The sequence below is a fragment of the Pithys albifrons genome, chromosome 1 (assembly GCF_047495875.1).
Source record: "Pithys albifrons albifrons isolate INPA30051 chromosome 1, PitAlb_v1, whole genome shotgun sequence".
NCBI lineage: Eukaryota > Metazoa > Chordata > Aves > Passeriformes > Thamnophilidae > Pithys > Pithys albifrons.
The window spans coordinates 13,763,811-13,789,519 of NC_092458.1; the positions used below are offsets into that span (position 1 = coordinate 13,763,811).

The window sequence follows — 25,709 nt, forward strand, 5'->3', positions numbered from 1 at the left end:
CCCGGGCGGCACCCGCAGACACTTCCCACCACGTCCCGGTCCCGATCCCGATCCCGATCCCGATCCCGATCCCGATCCCGATCCCGATCCCGATCCCGATCTCGATCTCGATCTCGATCTCGATCCCGATCCCGATCCCGATCCGCCGGCAGTCGCCACCCTCGCCGCTGGGGCTGTCTCCGGGGCCGCTCACGGGGGAGGTGGGGCTGAGACGGGCAGGGTGCCGCCGCTGCCTCGCGTAGGCCGCGTTAGACACCCTTCCCGGAGGGGATGGGGTAGGAGCCTGCGGGGAGGGAGACACGGAAGGGTCGGGGCCGGGGCTGAGGTTATTGCCCTCCGAAGGGACGTGTCCCGCTTGGGAATCGCCCGCCTGCTCCGAGTTCCCGGGTTTGACGGGCGCAGGGAGCGCCCCGCGGTTGTCACTGAGCGTTCCGTGCTCGGTACCTTTAAAAACGCGCCGTGTGTGGGCTCTGCGCTGCCTGTTTGTGTCGGCTGTTCGCTGGGCAGCGGGGCAGGAAAAGCCCCAGTGCACCGCAGGCCTGGTCTCATGGCACACCAGAGGAAACAGCCTGTAGCTCAGTTACTTGGTTGAAGTTGGAAGCTGGCAGTGCTCCGCTGAGCCCTCGGCTGCCCAGGTCACACCGGGTTTGTGTGCGCTGATGGTCGGGCAGGAGCCGCATTTTCCTCTGAAGGAGGGCATTACATACACTGTTCTTCATGGTCAAAGTCTTGCTAGGTATAAACCAGAATAACAATGGGTTTGTGAGTCACCCCTACTCTGCCCTTGTAGCATAGAAGATTACAAGGCTTGCCTTGTACCAGCCAGCGTGCTGGACTTTTTCTTACCAGGATCTTGACATCGGTACTTTGTGAACAAGTTGGCTGAAGTTGCTCAGTCATTCCTTCCACGCTTTTCATCAGAGGTAGAAGATCAGTGTATTCACATTGTTAATTATAAGGGACCGTTTGTTTGCTTGCTTTTTGGAGTATTACTGTTCTAATCCTTCCTGTTTCTGAAGTGAATTGACTTCATGTTGAGCGGTGAACAACTCGGTTCCAGGTGGGGGCTGGTGGGAGGGACAGAGGAGGTACTGGCACAAGTTCTCCCTGGAACTGCTTCATTGTCAATGCATGTGTGTTTTAAGTGATAGGAGTGTGAGGAGGGCCTATGTTACAGTATCAAGGCCATGATGTGCAACTTGCCATTCAACTATGGTTTGTTTTCCTAATGTCTTTTAAATAGGTTATGCCTAGGAGAAAGTTTCTGCTGTTTGCTTCTGTGGTGTCCAAGCTCAGCTATTGATGCTTCCTTTGTAACTTCATGGTAAAGCAGCTTCTGAGAGTATCAGTTTGGTTACCACATCATCTGGATCCAGAAATCACTTTTAGGAAAATGTGGACTGCTAAAAGTCTTTATAGTGCTCAGATACTGTTTCTCCGGATGAAAGAAGGGCAATTGTGTAGCTGCATGTTTCCCAAAACTCATCACTTCTGGATTGGAATTCCAAACTATTGCACTGTAAGAGCACCACGTAAGAAAATTAAATTCCAGGTAAGGATTTTTTGTGATGCTCTATAGATATAAGTGACATGCATCTATTCAGTGATAAAATAATTTATTTTAGAACCTACAGAACTAAGCTTCTGATCTTGCACTGAATTGAAGATGCCTTCAGTTTATCAAGATAAAGGGTCAGACAGCAGCAAGTGCTGGAGTACCATTGTTTCAGAATGAACTTTTTGTGTGTGATACTTCTAAGTTGGGGAGAAATGTTAATTTTCTTCAAATTATACTTCAGGCAGTATTGCATGATAACGGACAGGCTGATTAGTTAGAGTGACAGTCATTGAGTGAAAAATAGAACCACAATTCTCTGGAAAGTGACTTACTGATGCAATATCGTGCAACAACGGCAGGGTGGGGATGGACTGGTAAGGGAGGATAAAAACTTAAGTGTTTGATGATAAAAAAACCCCATAGATATAAGCAAAAATAGTGGGAAAGGACACAAATTAAAGCTAATGTTGAACATTCACTGTTCCAAGTGGTAACATTTTCCTTTTTCAATGTCAAATTTGTCTTTAAAATATAAATTGCTGCATGTATAAATAGTGGAACATTGGGGTTTATACTAGTTTAGTGGGGGCTAAACTATTGAGAAATTCATCTAGATGAGTTTACAACTATTTTAATTGACTTTAAATAATGTCATCTTATATTTGCTCTTGTTTCTCTTTTTTTTTTTTGACTGTATGATTGTAGGTTTCCAAGGTGAATGATAAACAATCAGTAGCTGATAGAAGAATGGCTACTAGTGCAGAGGGAACTAAAATAGCTGTTGGAAAAAGTCCCAGTGGAGTACCTGATGGAAGTCAACATTCGTTAGAAGGTATTGAATCTTTTGCTGCCTTCTTCTTAAGAAGTCAGCCTTTGCTGACTTATGTAGATCTTGTATTAAGGGTCAAGATGGTCTAAAATCTTAATTTGAAAATTTTATATCTTGTGATGTGTTTATTTATTCTTTAATTTTAAGGAGATTGTATGCAATTTTTATAGTTTCCAAAAACTCATGTACTTTTCCTAAGTTTCTTAATGGCTGATTAGATTGTGTACTTATTGTTATGTGTTATTATTAATTTTTTTCCTTCAGTTTCATCAAACTCTTATATTCACTGAAGGCTGTGAATAGTTTGTGATGCCAGTGGAGTTTTTTTCCTGTTATAAATGTGAAAAAACAGTTAAACATTTCCGTGTCAGTGTTGATTTTTGATTTAGGTAAATTAGTATTTACACTTATGACTTTTATTTTAGCAATGCTGCCTAGCTAGACAGTTCTTTCAGTGACTTTGCTTGTTTTGTCATTCTTCTCTAATTAATCCTCAGGTGTGCTGTTATGCATCATACATTTCAGTTCCTGTGCTTCAGGGTGCTTGGTCATTTGCATTCTATGTATATTTAGGTTTTGTTTGTAAAGGTTTTTCTATTCAGTTGCTTTGGGCATTTTCAGCATTTGTTTACAAGTGGGATGACAGGGAGGAAGTTATGACAGGTTAAGACCCTGAGATTGTACAATGTTTATGTAATTATATTGGTCAGGAAACAGCCACATGAGAAACTGGTGTGCTATTTCTGGTGCATGACAATCAGGAAGACAGTACCTGTCCTGAAAAAGCTGTATTGTACTGTACCATAATTCTTCTGTACAGTCTTGTCTCCTTACGTACATTCTCTTGAAGGTTTGCATTAAAAATTGATGAGATACTGCTGAGCAAACAGAAATGCCCCCACCCCCCAGTAGATTTTTAATCAACAGTGAATTTTTTTTTCCTGCAGATGTGATAATCTTTTTTTAAAGAGAACTCTTAGGTTTATGTTTATTTCAGAATGCTCCTGCGTTATTTGCAAAGTAATGAGATTGAGCAGCCCCAGTGTTCTCATTTCTTCTTGTGCATGTCTTTTCTTATGCTTCTGGATTTTTCTTGGAGGCAACAGAAGCATTCCTATTCCCTTTGCCAGTTGAAGTCTACATATTTTGAATTTTGCTCATCCTGTAAAATGACAACATTTTTGAAAAGCAGTGACAAAAGTATTTGCTATGTCCTGTTTGTGTCATATCTCTACAGTAAATGGTGCACTGATCAGCTGAAATGTACTTGTGTATATTGTAAGGTTCAATGAAATATTTCTTCAGCCATGCCAATATGATAATTTTGTGTTAATAGGTATCAATATCTTTAATGGTGACATTTATGTTAAACCCTCTGAGAATATTTGTCTGAAGTTTTGTGGAAAAGGTGTTTCATACCATTTCTAAGATAGCAAGATTTCTGCTCTTTGCTCAGGCAGCTTTAAGAAGTGGTCTTTGTTCAGATGTGACTGTGATCCTTTTCTATTACTCTGTAAGAAGTTGGGTAAGAAACATACTCTAGACTTAATTAAATTTCTGTTTCCTCTTTGGAGCTATTATAATCCTTTTATTCTTTTTGATCAAAAGGGCAGTGATCTACCAGATCATCAAAACAAAAGACATTTTTGCATCATTCTGTCTCTGAAATACACCATTATAACTTGCAAATCAAGTGATCCCATGACATATTTGGAAGAATCAAAAAAAAAAGAGAAAATTTATATTATAAAAGTGAGTGTTCTTGAATAGTAGTCCTTGACCTGAAATCTTAGTGCTGTTTTTTCCTGTGTGTTCATCTCTCCCTGAGTTCTTTTGTTAGTAAAATAACTGATGTGAATTCTCATTCAATAATATCTCTTTTTGTCTCTTGGGTAGGCAAAGGAAGGAGGCAGAGAAGTGTGGGATCTAAGTGTTAAGAAATTAACTCTGATCAAAGGGAGAATGCCATGTATCCAGACACTCAAGGAGAACAGTAGTTACTCCCAGTAACTGATAAGTACATAGAACTAAGGCACATGTAAGAAGGTACAATTTCCTCATGAAGCCACGTAACAGAAGGCGTGGATATCTGACTTTAGTCAGTATATGTCAGGCAGTTCTTGGTCAGAGAATCAAATAGTTGCTTCAGTTCACATCACCTCCTTTTCTGTTCTCGCTTTAGAGAAAAGGTACCAGCCAGTCATTTATACAATGAGGTGTGATTGTCTTCTATATGCAGGGATTTTTTTTCTTTTTGAAAAAAATCTTTCAATCTAAAATTTCTTGCTGTAACTGTACTTCAGATACTCTTTTTAGTTCTCATCTTTTTTTGATTTGTGAAAATCTAATTATTTTCCAGCAAGGAGAAATACCTTTTGGATTATGAGCCTTGTAGAATCTTTGGTTATGTATATACATGTACATAAGCATCCACATGCTTATTTTTATTTTCATAACCTTATTATCTTTCACTTGTGTTTCTTAGTTATGTTCCGTAGGTCCCTTAGATGTAATTCTTTGGATTTGTAAACTCATACTTCACATATTTTCTGACCAATGAGCTATGTCAATTTAGTTCTTATTTCACATAATGTTTCATATTAGTAGTGTCCTGACCTTGAGATTTATTTTGTACAGAAATAAGAGTTGATTCTTCCATACTTGATTTTATTTCTATGTAATAATGCAGTTGCCTTGACCAGCTTCATCTTTTTGTCAAAGTGGCCTGTGATGCAAATGCATCTTTGCTGCTGATTTGTAGAAGGCATGTAGACAGCTGAAGCAGTTGGTTGAACTCCCAAGAGTTTAATTAAACTGAAAGAAAGCATATCATGACATCATACTTCAGAGTCTTAGTTTTCTTCGACTCTACTAAAGCAAAAAATGAAATCAGAGTTGTATTTGTTGTTTTCCAGTAACATCTTGAGTAAATTTTTTTTAATCTACTATTCAATTCAGTGATTTTTCTTTAGATTAGAAGATCCTTTCTTTTTAAAAATAGTTAAAGGATTTATCATTTGCTTCATTCCAAATGCCTTTCTCTGGTATTGTCAATGGCAAGAGCCAACCTCTAAAGCTTTCTTTGATTACAAGTGTGTTGCAAGTATTCCTTCTTAAAAGTGGATATGCAAACATTTCCAGTGCAAGGGGGGTAAAGCAGTTGATAAACTACCATACTATAATGTAGTGTTTTACCAGAATGACTATGCACCAAATATTCTCTGACACTATGGTATTCTCTTTCTCTGTCAGAAAAACAGCAAACCTGATTAGACCATTAGGTCTGATTTTAATCATGCTATAGGAAAAGCAGTTGAGTTTACCATGTCTTCTTAGCTAGTGGTTTTGAAAGCTGTTTATCCTCATGTTTCCTGCTCTTCCCATTTCAGAGTTGAAGAGGCATCTTTAACCAAAATAAGTTGCTGTACATGTTTACCTCTCTTCATCAAGACTGATACAACAGTGTCTGTATTTTGTTTCCATTCATATTGAGATGTACACAAATATAGTAGGAGTTTATTTTTAATTCAATACTAAGATAATGTGTAAAATATCTCATATATCTCTATAATACAATCTGTGGAATACATTGGTCTCGTAATTGTGGTTATTTGCAGAAACAGAAGAGCTAATAAAAGTACAGCATTATATTTATTTATTTAATTAGCCATTCCTAATGATGTGAACTTATGCTTCCTATTTGTGGGATTTCTTGTTAATTTTACATTCCACCCTAGACACCTTCAGTATGTGTGTGTTTTCATGCATTTAGTACTTTAATGGGCAGGGACATCTTCCACTAGACCAGGTTGCTCAGAGCTCCATCCAGCCTGGCTTCAAACACTTTCAGGCATGGGGCATCCACAGCTTCTCTGGGCAACCTGTTCCAGTTCCTCACCACCCTCATAGTAAAGAATTTCTGCCTCATATCTAATCTGAATGTACACTATTTCATTTTGAATCCATTCTACTTTGTCCTGTCACTGCATGATGAGACAGTGGCCAGCAGTTTTATGAATAATTTTATTTTTTGTTCAAGATGGCTAACGTTGATTGCTCTCCAAAGGCATTCTTTTATCACTTTTTAGTAGCTACTTTTAGTTTGCATTTCTTTGACAAATTAGATGAAAATGTGTAGTTACATTGTATATAAAAATATACACTTTTTTATTGACTTAAAAAGGGATATGTGCTAAGTGTTATTTTAGAGTTGTTTTCAGTTTTGTAGATACCAATCTAATTACTGCTTGTTTGATGTATTTAGTAATCAAAACTTTTTACTGTTCTTAAGTAAACTGCTTTTCCTTATGTAGATAGTTTATTTTGTGTTCTATGCCAAAAGAATAGATGTATATTATAAAACAAAATTAACCTATCCTTTTTCTGATTGTGACCCTTTATTTCCACAGCAAAAATGAAACACATCAACCTGTCCTTTGCGGCTTGTGGCTTTCTGGGCATTTACCACTTGGGGGCAGCCGCTGCTTTTTACAAGCATGGTAAGAAGTTCCTGACAGATGTGAAAGCTTTTGCGGGAGCTTCTGCGGGATCTCTGACTGCCGCTGTCTTGTTGGCAGTGCCAGAAAATATAGAGGTAAATTAGTAAACTCCTAGGTATAGGCCATGATAATTTTCAAAGGACATTTTTTTAATATATTCATCTTCAGTTAAGTTTATTAAAATATTTTGTTCTCTTTTTCTTCTCACTTTTTGATAGGAACAGGACTCTTGTATGTGTTTTCATGAACCACATCTGTGACTTGTGGGAAAAAATATTTATGAAAAAAATATTTCATATGAACTTTATATTTTAAGCTACATAAAGAGAAATCTTATGTGTGTGAAGTATACCAGGCAGCCTGGTATACTTTAATATACTAAAATGTGTATGTACTTAATGATGGTACATAACAAAGTGAATCATTGTTTTCTTGGGTAGAGGTAGGCTTTGTTATGCAAGTGCATAGCACCATCCTTTCACCTTTCTGTGAAAGAAGATGAAAATGGTAGATGGAGTGTCTCTCCATAAACACCACACACCTTCTCAGTTTTTTCCTTGCTCCATTGTGCCTTGTGCTCCATTAGACAGCATAAGAAGTGGCTTGTGCACCTCCTTTATGCTCAATACAACCCACACCATAACAACAGTAGCCCCTACTGTGTGCCCAGGAGGATGAACCCTCATAGCATTCTGTTCTGACATGCTGCATATACGTGTCTGGGTTGTTTTTCCTCCAGAGATGCCACTCCTTTTTAACTATGGATATGGTGTCATGTAGTGACACTAAAATTTTATTCATTTACTACACTGTTACAGTTTCTATGGGAGAGAATTAGCTCTTTTTTTTTGTCTTTTTGTTTGATTTTCCTCAGAGGTTAAGGGTACTTTGCCCTCCTGAAGTGCCTGTAGTGACTTTGACTTAATATATGTAAAGGACCAGATACTGCCAAAACATTAGTATTTCTTTAATGTCTTTACTTATTGTGGGGCAAAACAGGCTGTTAGACTTTTGGTCTAAGTACACTTATATTTCAGTTCTGTGAGCATAAGGTAACTTTCTTTTCACTGCATTTGATTCAAATAATAGAATACTATAACCCCACTTTGCCACTGATCGTGTTTGTTGGTTGGTTGTTTCTGTTGGCATATGAATTTAACTTGCAGCATTAGATATACTTCTGTTGCTTTCATCAGTATGTTCTTCCCTGGCTTCTTTCCCCTGCCTCACTCCCTTGGGTGCATTCTTTATATGATTTTGTATTAGGCAAGTTCCCCTGCTGTGAAGAGAACCCTACTCATATCCTATTCAGGCGTTACTGCCTCTCTGCCTGGTAGTTCAGTTTCAAGTTTGCCTGGTATAATGCATACCTCTGACTTTCATTTCCTCTGTGGTGAGCACAGCAGCCCTTTGTTAGCCCAAGGAAATTTTCCTGCTTATTGTAGGCTCTGGGTACGAGCACTTGTTCTCAGCCTGGTCCAACTTACAAAGATCTTTCTAAGTAAAAATATTAGAACAGTTATTAGTTTTTGTTTGTGGAAACTAAGGCTGTATTATATTGAGTCTGATGGATTTTTCCTTGAAAATTTGTCATTTTATTGCAAACTGAAGAATGTTTCATGAACTTCTTAGTCCTTTTCATTTTTTTATGTACTTCTTAGTTATTCTGTTGTATTGTTTCAGTGGAAAATTGAGAGCTATTTTATCATGGTGAATAATTCTAATTCCCATGGAATTTAAGTTGTGTACTGAATAGAATTAACTTTTCATATCAGGATAATTGTATTATTATCTTTACTACATTTCTAGCTTGAAATATTTTATATTCACAGATATAGCTCTTAATCAGTTAATTATTTTTTCTTTTCTTTCCCCTCTCCCCAGAGATGGTGATGTTAGACAAGCCGTAATTAGGACTTTCTGCATCTCCTAGTCTCAAAGCTCTAATGCAACCTGTCCTTATCTTGGAGAGAATGTAACATTGAGGATTTATTGTTTTGACTGTTACTGTTTTAGTAAGACAGTTTGCAAGTGTTTTTCTGTTGTATCTTGCTTTTTTTTGTCACTGCTGAAAAAGCATGGAACTTCAGAATTCTGGGGAGGCTTATATAATTATAGATAAATACCTATTTATTTAAAAAGTACCTTTATCATGTTTGATATCAACTTTGCTTAATTCAATACAGTTACAATTTCTAAACATGTCCTCAGTCATTATTTAAATTTTAGATGTATTGTTTAAAGCTTTTAGCAATGAAATTCTAGAACTATTGATAGCTATAGGAAGTTGTTCCCTTTGGGAAGAGGAATGGAGAGTCTAGGTATGGTCTATTAGCATTTGTAATATGGAAAGTAGTCTTCTGTCATTTGCCTAGGCTTGGATTCATCCAGCTCCTTGATACTCTTAGTTCCCTGTCACTTTATGAAACTCTCTTAGATATAAAGACGATAGTTCTAAGGTATTTCTGTGTAGGGTTTTGTGGGGGTTTTTGTCTGTTTAAAGAGAGAGGTGTCTGAATGTGCCTCTTTCCAGCAGATTGGCTGCAGAAGAAGCCTAACTGCCTAATCTAAAATAAATTCAAGACTAATAGCTAATTTTATACATTTTAATTGGCTTGGAGTGGGAAATGGCAAGTACCTCACAAGGTAAAGGTGCAAATCTAACCTAGGTGAAGTTAATGATCACAGATATTTACAGTCATTGTTTCTTTAAGAGATATGAAACTCTTAGTGAACTTTTTTAATACATTTATTTGAATGCCATGTGAAAAAAACAGTTGCAAGAACTACATTTCTGTCTTTTACTTAGATGCTCTCTTGTACAAGTGATGGAAGGAAGTTAAATTGTTTCAGTCAGCTTGATCCTGATCTCATGCTAATTCTCACCCAAACTCCTTCCCAGTTTTCCTTCCATTAAATCCCTTATCCTCCTCCTCTTGCCTTTCTTCAGTCACTCAGTCATTTCTTTTGTTACTAGTGTAATGGGTTTGATCCATGGCTTCCTCAGTAACTAGGTGGAACTAAGGAAGTGGACATTACAAAGTATTCCATAAGTGTTTTCCACATAAGAGTAGGAGGAGGGGAGATAGGAAGGGGTGGTAGTTTCCCTTTTTCCGGGAGCTGGGAGCAGGGAAGCCTGAACGGTCTGTTCTGTTTCTGTTGGTTTTCCTATGCCGGGACGTGGTGAGATGATTTCATGCTTGTTCTCCTTTTCCTGAAGTCTTTAATTGTATTTCTCTGTTTCATTTGTTGTGGTTCAGGTTTGTTTCCCCCTCATTCCTTGTTAAGCATTATTCCCTTTTTCCCTTTTTCCTTTTATCTCCCCCTGGGGTGGGGCCTCACATAGTGTGTAAATTGCATATGTATTTGTGGATGTTAGAAAATATAATTTCTTTTTTTTTTTTTTAATTCAGTTCAGTTTCTTTTAAGTCCTTTTCAGTTTTTTCTCTCCTTGCCGGGAAGACTCTGGGGGGAGGGAGGAGGCAGTCCAGGGTTGGTAAAAAAACTAGGCCAACCTGAGACAACTAGCAACCTATTTGTTCTTCATGCAGGGAGCTAATAATCCAGAAGATCCAAACTATCTTTTTTCCATGTGATTATAAAGGTGAATATATGGGTATAATATATACCCATATATTATATGGGTATAAGATACAATATATATATGGTGAATATGGGTATAATATTTATAGACAACCTGTATATTTATAGAGAACCAATTTTAGAAATATGCATAAGATTGAATTTAGTTTTTTCCAAAGTCCCTAATATCATTAGGGAAGTCTGCATGAAAGTATGGAAAAAAAGATTACAAATACTGAATACTGACTCTTAAACACTCAGCATCATAATTCATTGTTTCAGCATGTTATGACTGAAAAATAAATTATACCAATTTTTTTACTCTCCTTTGGGAGTTCTTATGGATTGCACTTCAAGTTATTTTTCTGCAGTTGTTAATGATAGGAATTTCAACTTGTGTAAAAGAGGTTCCATGTTATGGAGTCTGTTATCTGGTGTCTTTTTTTTCATGTATCATCCATCACAGTTTTCCATTCATTAAATGCTTCCTAAGTATTGTATTCATTAAATATGTATATTTTTAGTAGCTTGTTTTTTACATTAGTGAGAAGAAGTTGTAGCAATTTTAATTTTTTTAATGCTTATAAACATTTTAAGGGACTTGTGTCTGGTTTTAGTACTGAAATAGTCTTTAAAATAAAAGGTGGCTTTAGAATTGAATTATAAATGATTATTCTTGTAATGACATGGTTTAGAAAACTGATTATTTAGTAGTGATAGTGTGTAGAAAAAGTGCCTTTAACTTTCCTTGATTGTTAAAGTGGTATACTTATGAAATTTTACTCTTTATTTCTTAATTGAATGTATTTTTTCTTCTTAGAAATTAGTCCTTATAAAAATATCAACATTTTGTTGCACATATCTTGATTACAAACCAAGGACATGTGGCAAAGTATTTAAATCAGATCTTATAACTCTCCCTTGATTAAAGCTTTAGCCTCTAATATGTTTTAGTACTGCACTTGAACATGCTTCCCATCACTGAAACAATCCCTAATGGTTACTGTTTTCCATTTCCAGAAATGTAAGCACTTTGCCTATGGATTTGCAGAGGAAGTCAGAAAATTGAACTTTGGTGCTGTAACACCTGGCTATGACTTCATGAAAACACTTAGGTACCTATCTTGATGCTTCTGTAAGATGAGTTTTGTAGTGAGCTCTCCAAATGCAAGTGGAGAGTGTCCATATTTCTTATGTACTATGGGGCGCTCACCACTCTTTCTTTCAGTGCTGTGTATTTGCAAGGGTTTTAGACAATGCTGATGAGTTACGTTGAGCATTTTCTTTCGTCTAGGGAAGGCATAGAGTCTATTCTTCCTTCTAATGTTCATGAGATAGCTGAGAACCGGCTCTATGTGTCAGTCACTAACTCAAGAAGTGGGGAAAATCACTTGGTTTCAAATTTTTCCTCCAGGGAGGAGCTCATTAAGGTAATGAAGTTGAATATTGCTGCTTTAAATAAAAATGCCTGAGTTTCATCAGGGCTTATGAGGATGTTATTAGCTGTAAAATAAATCACTGTTTTACTCAAGTGACCACTTATACTATCAGGGTGCTACAACCACAACATAAACAATAGAAGCAGAATTTGATTTACAGTTCCACAAATTCCACTAAAATTTATTTTGTGTTGTGTGTGTTTCCTTAATCTGTCATTATTAAGGTATATTCTACCTCATAGCTAATGTGTTTTGAAAATTAACAGGGTTAACTCATTGTTGCAGTATATGAGATTAAATTAATCTCAAAATTTTGTAACAGTTCTTGCATCGCTTACTTTACTCATACTATTTACATTGTTTCATCACAAAAAAAGTAAAGGGAGTTTAAAAAGAAATCAAAGGTGCCTGCAGGTCTTTGTGTATAATAGATATAATGTAATGTTAAGTACTGTGTTTTATCTGTTGCTGGAAAGTATATCGTTTACTGCCCTTCTCTTCATTCATATACCACTTTTTAAATTTGGATCAAGATTGTATACATAAGTTGATATGAAATGGTAGGAGGAAGTCAGATGTATGTAAAGCAAATGTTCTTTCTAGTAATTGATTGTATCATAGTGGAGGACATCATAAGATACAGCAGACTAAAAGGGAATAAAAGGCAATTCCTTCTTTCCCTACCCTTGTGAATGCTTACAGCAAATAAGTGTTTCTTTATAGTTACTACTTGAAAAAAATCATACTCATTAAAAAATCTCAAACTATGCATTGGGAATCTGCCTTTAAAGTATCACTTTTAAAAATGTTTGCCCTATTACCTCTGATAATCTGTAATACTTCATCATGCAAACAATTATGCAAAAAGTTTGCTTCAAATTATACAGTTATTTCTAGGTATAGAAATAACCAGCAGTGACAAGCATGGAGATTATTATTCTGTAGGTATATATTGCAGTGAAAACTTCTAACCTCCTCCTTCTAATCTGGAGAGAATTAGAAGCATCAGGATGACCTTGGAAATGTGAACATTTTATTAGTGTTTCAATAGTCCTTTCACGGATTTAGCCATTTCTGTTCTAGTCTTTTGTTCTCTATGGTAGCAGTAGAATGGATTGGAATAATAGTAATAAAATTACAAATAATTGCTCATTAGAATATGTTCATATTGTCTGATCTTTCAGCGCAGCTCATAATACCTGTTTTTGTGCATGCCTTCAGCTCTGCATGTATCATGTGTGCAGCTGAGTGTTGGTGGCTGCTGCAGTAGCATGGAGGGTAAAGCTTGTTAGGTTATTTGATTGTATTACACCTGGGCATGACTGCTAAATCCAAGGTACCCATAAAGATACTGTTGGGCAAATTGTTTTACAAACAGCAAGACTTCTGTACTGTCTGCCAAAAATCTTTCAACTTCCATATGCATTATAGTAACAAGCCTTATTGTTTCAAAGTTTTTCATAATAGCTTAAAGGAATATATGTTGCTATAATTTTAAACTTTTATCTTTTTTACTGTTCCCAGTGGACATGGAAAGTCTCCCACATTTGAAATAGTCCTCTTGAAAAGAATTCAGGCTTGCAGAGGGCACCTGGTTTTGACTGCTCTTTAACTAAACTTTTTTCCCCATTTCTCTTAGTTTAGAAGTGCCAAAGTAACTGAGATGGAGTGGAAGGACAGAGGAGAAAAGGAGTTGGGCAGGGGAAGATGCTGATGTTGGGAACTTGGGAGCCCTGTGTTACTCTTTTGTGAGAGAAAGGCCTATTTGGTAGAGAAATAGCAACAGTTTCACATAAGGAAGCTGAGAAAACCTTTTTATCTGAGCTCAGATGAAGCTCTGGTGCTCTGCATCTCTGAGCATGGAAAGAGGCAGGAGTTCCCAAAGTGAAAGTTGAAGTCTTCATATGCATATACAGTCCTAATTAAAACTTGTTAGGGGTAGCAGAGGTGCTTAATACTGAAAGTAGCTTAATTTTTTTTGTAAAACTTAAATGTAATGCCACACAAAAAAGCTCAGGCATTTTCTTCCATAATCTCCGCAGATTGTAGGGTTTTTGGTGCCTGGTCATCTTTCACATAGTACATACACCAGTTTGTTCCCTAGGGTGGTCTTTCATGCCGCCACACAAACATGTGCACATTCACTCTGTTTAGCTGTATGAAAAATCCTGACATAATGCACTTTGCCCATGCATTTGCCCTCTTTGAATGCTGTATACTGATTGCTTATCTATACATCAGTGGATGCATAGGTATAAACACACACTGTCTCACAGGTATTGCTATGAATGGATAGAAAGGTATGGGTGTGTGCACATCTGTACATGACAGAAGAGGTGTCCTGGTCCAAAAAAAAATAAAAATTGAGAGGTGCTGTAGACAGCAATGAAGACTTACAAGAGGGGAAATAGTAATTTGTTAATACTTGAATGTATTAAATGCAAAGTATTGGCACTGATAAAGATATATATATGTGAAGTTTCAGGATGTTGATAGTCTTCTTGAAACTTTGAAAATCTGATTTATTAGAAGAGTAAACACTTCATTAATATGCCAACACAACGACTGGGTCAGCTTCTTCTTTGACAATATGTTGCCTTTTTTCAGCATATGCACATTTACTTTCTGCAAAGCCATAGATTTACTTTACGTTATGCAAAACTAAGCTCATTCTCTTTTGAATCACATAAATCAATGAGTTAATTTTTGATATTTTGTTTTGAGAGTTGACACTGTCAAGTAATAGGAAAAGCAAACCTTACTGAATAATTTTAGTCACATTTTGACGTACCACATTTTGAGATGACAGTGACTTTTTATAAAACTAACATAATGACTGGTTACTGCTGTATTATTCAAGATAGATAAATATGTATGAAAATATGTATTGGTTCAAAATTACATTGCCACCTTTTCTTCAATTTTTTTTTGTGTATTCTTCCTATTTGATTCTCTCTAGGTCCTGCTAGCAAGTAGTTTTATACCAGTATATGCAGGAATTAAGCCAGTGGAATATAAAGGAGAGGTAATTTTTCATGAAATACCAACTTTCTTTGTATGTGTTCTTCATTTATGATGTAACTATTTGATCTTAAGGGAAAGCCACTGCAGTACTTTATTTGCTAGGACATTTATTGTTTCTGTTAATGTTGCAGATTAACTCCATGAAAGATGAGTTTGTTTTTGTGTTGTTTCAAAAATTGTGGATGCTGAGAGTGAAATGATCTCTGTAGCATGAAGCTGTTTCTAAAGATAGTGTCCAACACTTACCATGAGAAGAAGCTCGTCTTGCTAAAGATTGTTCTCACCACAAGCTGTAATATCAAATTTAGAATGTTGGTTTGGTTTTTTTTTGTTTGTTTTTCAAAATTTAGAGGACCACCAATCTGCCTTCTCTATAGTGGAAGGAATGATATGGAGGTCTTGAAAGGTTGGATGCTGCTGGAGGAGCACACATGTGTGTTTACATGCGTGTTGTTTTCATGTTCTGTATAGAGTTACATGCTTGCCAGGTACCTTCAAATCTCTTACCTTTGGAAAAGCACATAAAGAATAAACTTTTCCTCACTGTAGCACACAGCTATGAAGTTTTCAGGAGTGTGAAGTATTATAAGAAAACCTTTTCACAGTTGTCTTAACTTGATTTAGCTCCAAGAACATTTTTGTCTTTCTTTCATAAATATATTAACACTTCAAGAATAATTTTAGAAGCATGAAAATAGCTATTTCTTTCTTTCCGATAGATCCTACATGATACATCTTCCTTTATTGCCTCATATTCATAAAAATGATTCCTCTGAAACCTCCAGAATTGTCACAGCCACCTTGCCAAAAAGCCCCACAAAACCATATGTATTTGCCCCTTGCTAATAGTTGTTATGTCAGAAAGCTTGTCAGCTTTAGAATTATATATATGACAATACATATCACCTGAAATATTTGAAGGATTTAAATCAATATTGTTTGACAGCTGGAGTTAAATGAAAACTGCTTACAGCTTCCCAGGGTCTGGAATTTTTGTTAATTGGAATCTGTATGTTGCTTGTGCCTTTTCAAAGGGGATATATGGGTTTTTAGGTTCATTCTGCCATTAGTTAAAGGGAAAAAACATGTCATTGTTGATTTTTTTGTGCTGTGTCTCCAATTAAAAAATTGAAAAGTTGGCTCAGAGTTTTGTCCAAAACTTATTTAAACCCCATTTTGGTGAATGAACAGTTCTTTTATGATTGGATGTTTACTGAAGCCTTTTTTGACATTTTTTAGCCCTGTAGCATTTACTGCAAATTTTTTTTCTAGGGGATAGTTCTCATTCCTACCTGTGTTTCTTTCTCTGCATTCAAAAGTTAAATCAATGAAGATTTCATGGAAACTGATTCTTCTGTTACTTGAAAGCTTATTTTCATTCCCAAAGCTTCTTACTGCTCTCCTTTAGTGAGATTCAGAAAAGACAGTTTCTGGGAATGAGCTTGCTTTCATTTATTGTTGTTTGTTGGAGTGATTAGTTCTGCATGTCTGCACTGACTTTTCTCATACTCTGTAAAATGGTGTGTTTGTGGATTGGGTATTTAAAAAAAAAAAGAAAACTGTTGCCTGTAAATGCTTGTGACTTCCATTCATTAGTCGAAAGTGCTTAAAGCAAGGTGAGAGCAAAACCTTGGGATCTCTCTTGCAATAGTGTTTTGGAGTAGCAGGTAATGAGGCTGTGTGGGTGTGTTGTAGGGCCCAGAAGCACACATTGTAGAGCCAGATACATGGCATGTAACATCATGGTTCAGGCATGGTAAGCACTAGGTCAATAAGATGGATTAGATACTGATTTAGCTCTGCACAGTCACCTATCATATAGCATCATATTCCAGGTTTCCTGAAAGCTTTACTAACAGCCCAAGGTTCTGTCTGTCTGCCTTTACACTGCTTTCAGGATGTCAATTCCTTAGGCCATAGATCTGAGTCAGCATGGAATTTAGATTACTGTCTGCTAGCTGCTTGAGTCTGCTGGCCTTTTTTGTGCTTTAGAACAGTTGATCTGGATCTTCTCTGCGCTACATCTATCACCTGCACACATATCACCAGGTCATTTGGGAGTGTTTTTAAAATGTATTTCACTATGTTACCTGTGCTGTGTTACTACCTACCATTATGCATGGTAAGTAAGCATGGTGCACTTTTGCTTAAGTAATGTCAGAAAATAGCCAAACCTGTTGCTAGCCTACCCATACAGCCTACAGAGACTGAACCCTAGGGTAAACATTGCACTTCAGTTTTCTTTTCAGGAAGAATACTTTTTGGAAAGCATTTGGCTTCACACGGGGATTAGCTAGTTTACCTGTAAGTGTGCATACCTGCAGGCTGGACTCTTGGGATGGATAAGCTAAATTTCCTGTTAGTGTGGACATAACATTACTGTGCTCATATTATGAGTTTTTTTTATTTGATGACCCTAAAAATAATCTAACAAAAAAGGAAGTGTGCAATAACATCTGAGAATTTACCTTCTGTTCATGGCCTTAACTGGATTGGACTAACTTAATTCAAGTACCCTTGGACTAGGCTTCCAATAACACCGGAGCAAACTCCATGTGAAATTATTTTTCTTTACTTGACTTTGTGACCCTTCAGTCTCTGACAAGGTTAATTTTTAAGACAGATAAAGATGAGCAGATGACTGAGTTGACTGTATCTGATGATGAGTCTGTATTTTGTGTGTCTGTAGTTCTTATGGAAAAGCTTTGTAAAAACCAAACTGGTAAAGGGGTAGATTCTGTTAGGTCAAGCCCACATCCTCAGTGTCATTGTCTGGTTTGCTTTTCATTGCATGTTATTTCAAAACTTTCTCTGTCTTTGCACTGTACTAGAGTATTAGTGAAGTTAATTCAGAAGTTACCAGGAAGTTGTCTCATCAGCTAAGAAGCATCTTTCAAGAATTGATTAATAAAATTAGAAGAAGTTAGGGCATCACTTGTCTTTATTTGCAGCAAATAAATGTTTTACAGCCATGAAACACGAGGGACTGTGGAGCTAAAGTATTTTTGACTGACAAGCAGTTTCTCCCAAATGCTCAAAAGAAAATAAAAGAACAGTATCCACAGAAAATAGTGCTAAATAAAAATCATTGTGACACCTTGGTAAATATTTTGATTTTCAAATAAATATTGAAGTTACATAGAAGGAGAGGATGGGAAATATAAATAATCACAGTTTTTAAAAGTATGAGAACTTTTGAATTGTAAAAGTACTAAGTTACACTTGCAAAAACATTAATAATGTCATCTGTTATGGTGTCTTTGACATGGCTTAGACAGGGCTTCCACTATGCTTTTCACTGTAGGAAATGCAAAAAAAAAGCAACTTGGTTCTCCAAGGAGCATTTTATCTAAATCAATAATAAATTAATATTTATAGATACACACACAAAAGAAGCTTGAATGTTAGAAATGTTATAGTATATTGCATCTTTCCTCACAGCTGTCACAGCAATGCTGTAATGGGAGTTTGAGAAACCTGAAAAATAGCTTTAAATGGTTCTGGAATTTTACTCATTTTTTGTCTTCTTTACTAAGGCAAAACAATCTCAATCCTAAGCATTGAGAAATACGGTGTTTGTGCAAAGTGAAGGAATTCAGTGGTGGATAGTGGGTTCTGACATCAACTCATGTCATGAGTCAAGCGCTAAAGCATACAATGAAGTAACAGGATGAAAGGGGCCATAGAAGCTGTTGAATGATGCTATTTGTAGCTTATATTTTAAGATCAGCAACACAGAATTCATCTGAGAGAGTGAGAAGAGGGTGGTGTGGGGGAACAGAGTGCTAACTGACATAGACAGATACCACCACTGTATGGCTATGCATGGCAAGGCTTCACAAACGAAGATTTGGGAAGGGCTCTCCCCACGTGAGTGTGTCCTTTGAGCCTGCGCAGTGGATTTTAGGTGAGGCACAGCGTGTGCAGAACTGGCCCCACCGTTTAACTCCTAAGGTTCATCTGCCACAGCCAAGCGAGCTTGGACGGTGACAATGAAGTCCTCAGGACTAGAACCCAAAGCCCCCGGTATTCCCAGGATGTCTCCCATCCAAGTACTAACCAAGGCTGACCCTGCTTAGATACTGAGATCTGACGGGATCGGGCGTCAGGGTGGCATTTAACTGCCTATATACCACCACTACCCACTTGCTATATATGAATATGTTAAGGAGTTAATCCATGTATCAGCAGATACGGGAGTTCACAGTGGAAGGAGGGGCTGGTGACAGTAAAGTCTTTCAGTTGCATGAACTCAAATGTGGCACTAGGAGAAATTTATAAAATTAAAATGAGTTTTGCTTTAAGTGAGAGTAAAGGACACAGCTGAGAGGGATCTATCTATGGACCTCAGGGAATCTCAGAGGTGTCTGAGGAACAAACACTGCAACCTAAGTTAATGCTTCCTAAGTAGCAGTCACTACACTGAAAGCTAATGTTTTGCCAACAGTTTGAAGACAAGTTTAATTTAAATGTCATAAAAAACTTCCTAATAATATACTTTTTATGAGAGTTTTACTTTTTAACTTTTGTGACTGCATTCCTGTAGTGTTTTCAGGAACTTTGGTGCAAAACTGGCATTATTTTGCGATTTCATGATGGTCACTAGAACATCACTTAGAGCAGAAAAGCCTTCTGCTTGATTGGTGCTGAAGAGTACTAGTATAATTTGCCATTTCTTTTTAGTGTTCTCTGTTAATGTAACTTGAAGATGATATTCTGGAGTATCCAGTTTACCTTTGGAAAGGTCAAACACTTAAGAAATACTGAGGTGAATCTCTTATTTCTGACAGCATTTCAATGTGTCTGGCTTTGTGTATTTGCAGTAGTCTACCTCTTACATAGTTAAAGTTCGTTTTCTCTATAATTAGTGGAGAAGAAAGCAAATTTTAGCACAATTAAAATGAGATATAAATACCTAATTTAGGATAAGGTGAATCATGTTCAAGAAGTGTTGATAATAAAGGAAATGTAGAATTACTAATTCAGTTTAGATGGGTAAAGTTCAGTGAGATGCATCTGGTCATCAGACCTCATGTATGATGTCAGTGAATGCATTTTGCCAGCAGACTGGTTTAAGTTTTAGGTTATGCATGTAAGCACAGAAAGAAATATGAAGGTATAAAATATATTTGTAAGAGATTTCACCACTGTCTTGCTTAAACTGGAATGTAATTTGGTCTCTAGAGATCAGATTTGTGCCCCTGGATCTCCTTCTTCACTATACTTAACTCCTCCCTGCTCCCTCCTATGTCATAGTTGTTCAACTGCTTCCCACCTGTACCCTCCATTTTCCAGCTACTGCTCTCTCGTGTAGTGTATGTAAGAAGACATGAGGCCCTGGAAGAAAGATCACAGAATCACAGAAGAGAGAAGGAGTCATGTGTGGTTTAGGTTGTGGAGTCATTTACCTTCACATACAGATTGTTCAGCTCCTAGTTTAATTCAGAATAACGTTCTAGAGCAGTATGCATTATTTAATATGGTTCATGTGCAATATTAACGGTCTTATCTTTTCATGTATGTCTTGAGAAAAATTCTGCGTGGGGCCTTTTATTATTAGATTAATTAACAAGCCTTATCAGTAGCTTGATAAATACATTACACACAAATATGCACATTATGTCAAATGGTCATTGATTTATAACTCTGTGTGAACATTGTCAGTTCCTTAATATTTATGCCACATACTCAACCTTATGCATGGTATTCTTAGAAAGAAACTTGTAAGTTTTCTTGAAAGTGAACTGGAGGAGGCAGGGTCAGGAAAGAATATTCCATTATGATCAGACTACACTGGTGCTGCTTTGAAAATATTTCTGTTTTCCAGTAGAAGTGGGTTGATGGTGGCCTTACCAATGGCCTTCCTATCCTGCCTGTTGGAAGAACGGTGACGATTTCTCCTTTCAGCGGTCGATTAGATATCTGTCCACAAGACAAAGGACGTGTGGATCTTTATGTTAAATTAGCAAAACAAGATATGATGGTGAGTTGCTTGTTTATTAATTAACTTAGAGAATAAAAGGTACTTCTGCAGTTAAGTTTATATTTAAGTGTTTATTTTGTGTTATACATCAACTTACCTAAAGTTTTGGCATTTTCTGTTTTGCAAATGGAGGTTAAACCTTTTCTTAAACACGAGGGAAAGAAAACGTGGAATAAAGAAGAAAGTTTGAAAATCATTGATCTGGTACAAAATATAGCAGATTTTAACAGGCTGCTAAGTGTAAATAATATTAGGCTTACTTTACATATCAACTCTCTAGACCTAGGAAGAGTGTTTATAGGTGTCTTGGGTTGAGCTGGCAAAACACCAAGTGTCCAAAACAGAGACAAAGGGTTCCTCCTCCCCCCAGCCAGCCAAGGGAAAAAGAAGAGAGAGAGGAAAAAAAAAACCTCTTAACCAGGTTTATGCTGAAACTAACTATATGTATTTATACAGAAAAAGGAAAATTAAGAGAAAACTACAATATAACACACACTTACACAAGTTTTATATATATAACAGGAAATAACTTCCCACTCCCTAATTAATACAAAGTGTATCACTCTAGATCTATAAATACTCTAAAAGACACCCTGCAAGAAAGAGAAGGTATGACAACAAAATATTTCTACTTCCCTGAACTCAAACAAAATGCAAGCAACAGCAGGAGCAAGGCCCACTCCAAGACAGAAGCTGCACCACGTCCGGCTTGTAGCCTGGCCATGGTGGAACTGCCTAAGCCACTCCCACACACTGGATTTTACTCCTTTTGAGATGATGCAATATGGTATGGAATACAATATTATTGGCTGGAAGAAGTCAGCTGTTAGCTAGCTCAGCCCAGCTCAAATCAGCTGACAATTCCAGGCCTAGTCTGAACTTTAAAACCTAAATTTAGGCCCACCTGGCCAAACCCATAACAATTGGGAAAAAAATTGAGTACCTCAGGAGAGGAAAACTCCAGGATATTTCTTCATATTTCTTTACTGAAATCAATTGCTCTAACTGAATTTGAAATAAAAGTTAAAGTTGTACATTTGAAATGATATACAGTGACTTGGCACTGTAATGCTCAAGAGAGCTTGTGAAAACACCTGTGACCACAATAGTTTTGCAGCAGTCTTTGCAGAAACCTCTCTGTATCTTGAAATACAAGACTGATTGTTATTGCCTCCTTTGCATCATTGACATATCTGTCTTTTTAACCTGTTTCACAGGTTTTAACCACAGTTTTGCTTCCTTTAGCATGATGAAAGAAAATATTGAATAATGACCTAGTGGTCAACGATATTCTATTAGAATGAAACAATAAAGATAAACAATATTTGGTACTTAAAGTTTCTTTTTAGACAGTTTTTAATGTTTTCTTAATTTCAGTAAAATTAATGTAATGTAATGTCATTCTAAATTGGACCAGTTTCTAAATCTTTATAATGTTTCACAGAGATTTGAAGCTTGGTAGTACTTGGTAAAAGATCATAAAGTATGAGATTATTGATTTCATATGTCTTGAAAATATATGCAATCACTTAGTGTAAATTATTTGATTATATTTTGTATCTAATGTCTAGTGTACCTAGAGGAGCTAAAATAAGCTGGTGATTAGTTTAGGGATAGAAATTACTTGCAGAGTTACGTTGCTTCTGGGGTCTTGCATGTGCAACTTGTGCAGAATCTCAGGCAACATTTTAAACTATTCAATTTGAAGCACCTTTAGCTTTTAGAGCTGTAAGAATAATCCCTAAGAATAATTTTTTTCAGCAATATTGTTAGTTGCAAAAATTGAATAGTTGTATATCTTCATTTATGTGTATTGGAATGTTAACAATTTTCTGTCTCCTTGAATCTCCTCCATCTTCTAGTGTCTTACTTCAAATAATGAAGATGATTTTGACAATTTTTTGCAAGATTTTGTATAATAAAGTATGTGCCTACAATATTGAGTTAATTATATAAACAAATTGTTCAGAACATTATTGGATCTATTTTTTTCTTTATTTGGTCATAAACAATTTACTAAAGTCTGTAGTCAAGAAAAAAGCTCCAAAATATTTTTACATGAGTGACCACTTAAAATGCTGAGTAGTCCTTAATTTGTTGATAATACAAGCTACATTTATGCTCTCATGTTAAATATTGCCTGGGAATATTCCCAAGAATGTGATTGTTTGCACTACTATTGTCAAAATATTTCCTTGCACAAGTTTATTATGTGCCAGCTACTACTCTGCCAGACAGTTTTGGGAGTGTTTCCAGACTTAAAGTGTTTCAGGAACTTTGGGCAGTTTTACAGGCAGTCTGTGTTGGATGCTCTGAGTTTAATAGTGCGTACGTGGACTGTGCCAGTTTGTCTTGGCTCTCAGCACTGAACTTGGACATAGTTAATTTGCTTAATTTCCTGGTGTAGACACAGCTATGCTGGTCTTTTGTTTTTGCATATGCTACATGAAACACATGACAGAACAGTCACATCTAGATAAGTTGCTTTAATAAACTAATTCATAGCTTTTCGCTCTGTTCCAGCTGTCACTGGCCAACCTAGTAAGACTTAATCAAGCTTTGTTCCCACCAGACCAGGAGAAAATGGAATCATTGTACCAAAATGGATTTGATGATGCTGTTCGCTTTTTATTGAAAGAAAACTGGTTTGAATAGACAGCACACAAAAACGTGGTGAAACGTGATGGCTGTCAAAACACAGCTACAGGAACGTAGAGAATCTCAGGGATTGCTGCTCTGGTTTCTGTTCATGAAAATAAAAATCCCAATGGCCTTGCATCTGCTTCAGCTGAGAAAGTATCAATTGCACTCCAAAGAACTGCACAAACATGTCAGAATGGAAACTGTACTTGCCTGGTGGATGGCTTGTTTTGAGGAAGTTCCATTAGATTCATTTTGCTTCAGCTGGGAATTTGAGCATGGGGTTTGTAAAGACCTTGTGTTGTCATATTAACAGAAATTTGGAAAAGTCTTTTTCAATGTTATTTGAGAGGCAAATTGAGGTAATAAAAATTGTAATTATATTATTCAGTTAAAGTAGTAATTGTGCCTATTAATTGGATGCTCTCAATGCTATTGATCGAAAACATGTCTTGAAGTGTTCTAAAGGACTTGAGGATTAAGTGCTAGCTACAAACAAAATAAAACATTTGCACTCCTATTTTGTGTATTTTGCACATTAAAAGTTCTTAATTTTTCAGTTAATGTGTTCTTTTAAAATTTGAAATTTGTAGCAGAAGTGTCATATAAAAATAACTTATAAAGAAGTGTGTAAGAAATTGTTTTATTTATTACATTTTCTTCCTCTGCCAAAATTGAATAAATATATTTTCTTGAAATTTTTGTCAAGGGTTCATTTATAAGTTTCTGTGAATGCTGTAATAGTCTGATTATGTACTATTAGTTTATTGGAGAGTAGTTGATGGGAGTCAGCAGATAATGAACTCAGACTCATGAATCTTATTTTACCACTTGCATTGCATTGACTACCTTAAGTTCAGGATTTTCAGTCTTCATGCCTAAATGCTAAAATCCACAACTCTTTATTTAAAAGTGGGCTTTAAGTTGGTTTATTAGTATGTAAAAGAAATAAAAATTAAGCATGCGTGAAATTTTAGAATTCCTAAAACCAACTGAAAACCTGTGGTTAAGAAAAAACCCCAAAGTTCTATAGCTGTTTGAAGGCCTCTTCAGCATGTAACCACTAGATTTGTATTTGTATCCAGATTGCATCAAATTAGGATTCATGAGCAGGAATTTAATTCTTTTATTACTGTTTTTGATAATTAAAAAAATGAAAAAAGGAAAAGGCTGATGTAAAGCCCCATAACTTTCATTTTAGAACACCACCTCTTTCTAGATGCATGAGGTTCTGTACACAGTGAAAACAGAATAGCTTGCATGATTTCCAGGTCTGAAGGACAGCATTTTGCATGTCAGACTTAAAGAAGTTACTTTTTTACTACCAAGGCGTCTGTGCCATGCTCAGTTGCATTCTCATTTATACAGAGAACTTTCATCATGAGTAGCTATAGTAGATAATGCTATTAAAAAGTCTCTTCTTTCATGCTGATCTGCTATGGTTAGTCTCTGATTCAATGGTAATACTTGTTCTAGAATTCTGATGGAATCTTGAAACAACTCTTTTTCACTCTGAGAAACAGCAAAAAATACAACAAAATCAGAGCCTCTTAGATTTTGTTTTCTCTTAGTAGTAGTTGTATTCTTCAGGGAGTGAATATTTGGGGGGTTTTATTATGTTGCAGGTTCTTCAGTTAATATGGATCTTTCCTAGTTAATTATTCTGACTCATAGCTGGAATTTTCTGTTGGAACACCGTAAATCAGTTGTGCTGAGAAAGAATCCTTGCCACCTTGTTTATGTTTCTCACAAAAGCCTAAGGTATTAGGGAGTCCTCTTTAACAAGTCCTACATAAATTGAGTTGAAAATCAGTTAGTGATCTCTTTTTTCAAAATAAACCCCAATGAAATAAATGAATGTTTAATTTCAAGAATACTTCTTAAGTAGGTTCTGTTTCTTCTCTTGTTTTACATGTGTTTTAGGGGTAGCCCTTGTGTGACTGAAAGCAGAACCTGTACTTACCAGAATTTTCTGATGGACTTGCTGCACAAATAGGCTGCATAACTATTTTTTAAAAATACATTACTAATATCTTAGAAGGCTGAAGGAATTGAAACTTGCAAAAACTCACACCTACTTTGCACCATGGTGCTGTTGATAAGTATTGTAATGAAGATAATTTCGAACAATACATATAATAGAAGTTTTGATTTC

At 36.3% G+C, this 25,709-nt stretch overlaps 1 protein-coding gene across 6 annotated transcripts; it reads left to right on the forward strand.

The window, feature by feature from the left end:
- PNPLA4 (patatin like domain 4, phospholipase and triacylglycerol lipase) lies at positions 1–24,219 on the forward strand. Of its 6 annotated transcripts, none has more exons than XM_071564962.1 (9): positions 1–200; positions 823–1,552; positions 2,264–2,390; positions 6,797–6,981; positions 11,489–11,583; positions 11,763–11,898; positions 14,867–14,932; positions 20,762–20,914; positions 23,438–24,219. In XM_071564962.1, exons 2-9 carry the CDS (start codon positions 1,322–1,324, stop codon positions 23,567–23,569), a joined length of 1,125 nt encoding a protein of 374 aa, XP_071421063.1. In that variant the 5' UTR covers positions 1–200; positions 823–1,321; the 3' UTR covers positions 23,570–24,219. The 6 variants fall into 6 exon arrangements, with proteins under 6 accessions (XP_071421063.1, XP_071421147.1, XP_071421232.1 ...); XM_071565046.1 differs by having other exon boundaries at positions 1,244–1,552; XM_071565131.1 differs by lacking the exon at positions 1–200 and having other exon boundaries at positions 212–1,552; positions 23,487–24,219.
- Positions 24,220–25,709: the final 1,490 nt, after the last annotated feature.

Bases quoted from the DNA above. Each gene is read 5' to 3' on its own strand.
- PNPLA4 (XM_071564962.1), top strand. From the start codon at position 1,322: ATGGTAAAGCAGCTTCTGAGAGTATCAGTTTGGTTACCACATCATCTG. The intron at 2,391-6,796 runs GTATTGAATCTT...TTATTTCCACAG, and splicing joins AAGTCAACATTCGTTAGAAG to CAAAAATGAAACACATCAAC. The intron at 11,584-11,762 runs GTACCTATCTTG...TCTTTCGTCTAG, and splicing joins GACTTCATGAAAACACTTAG to GGAAGGCATAGAGTCTATTC.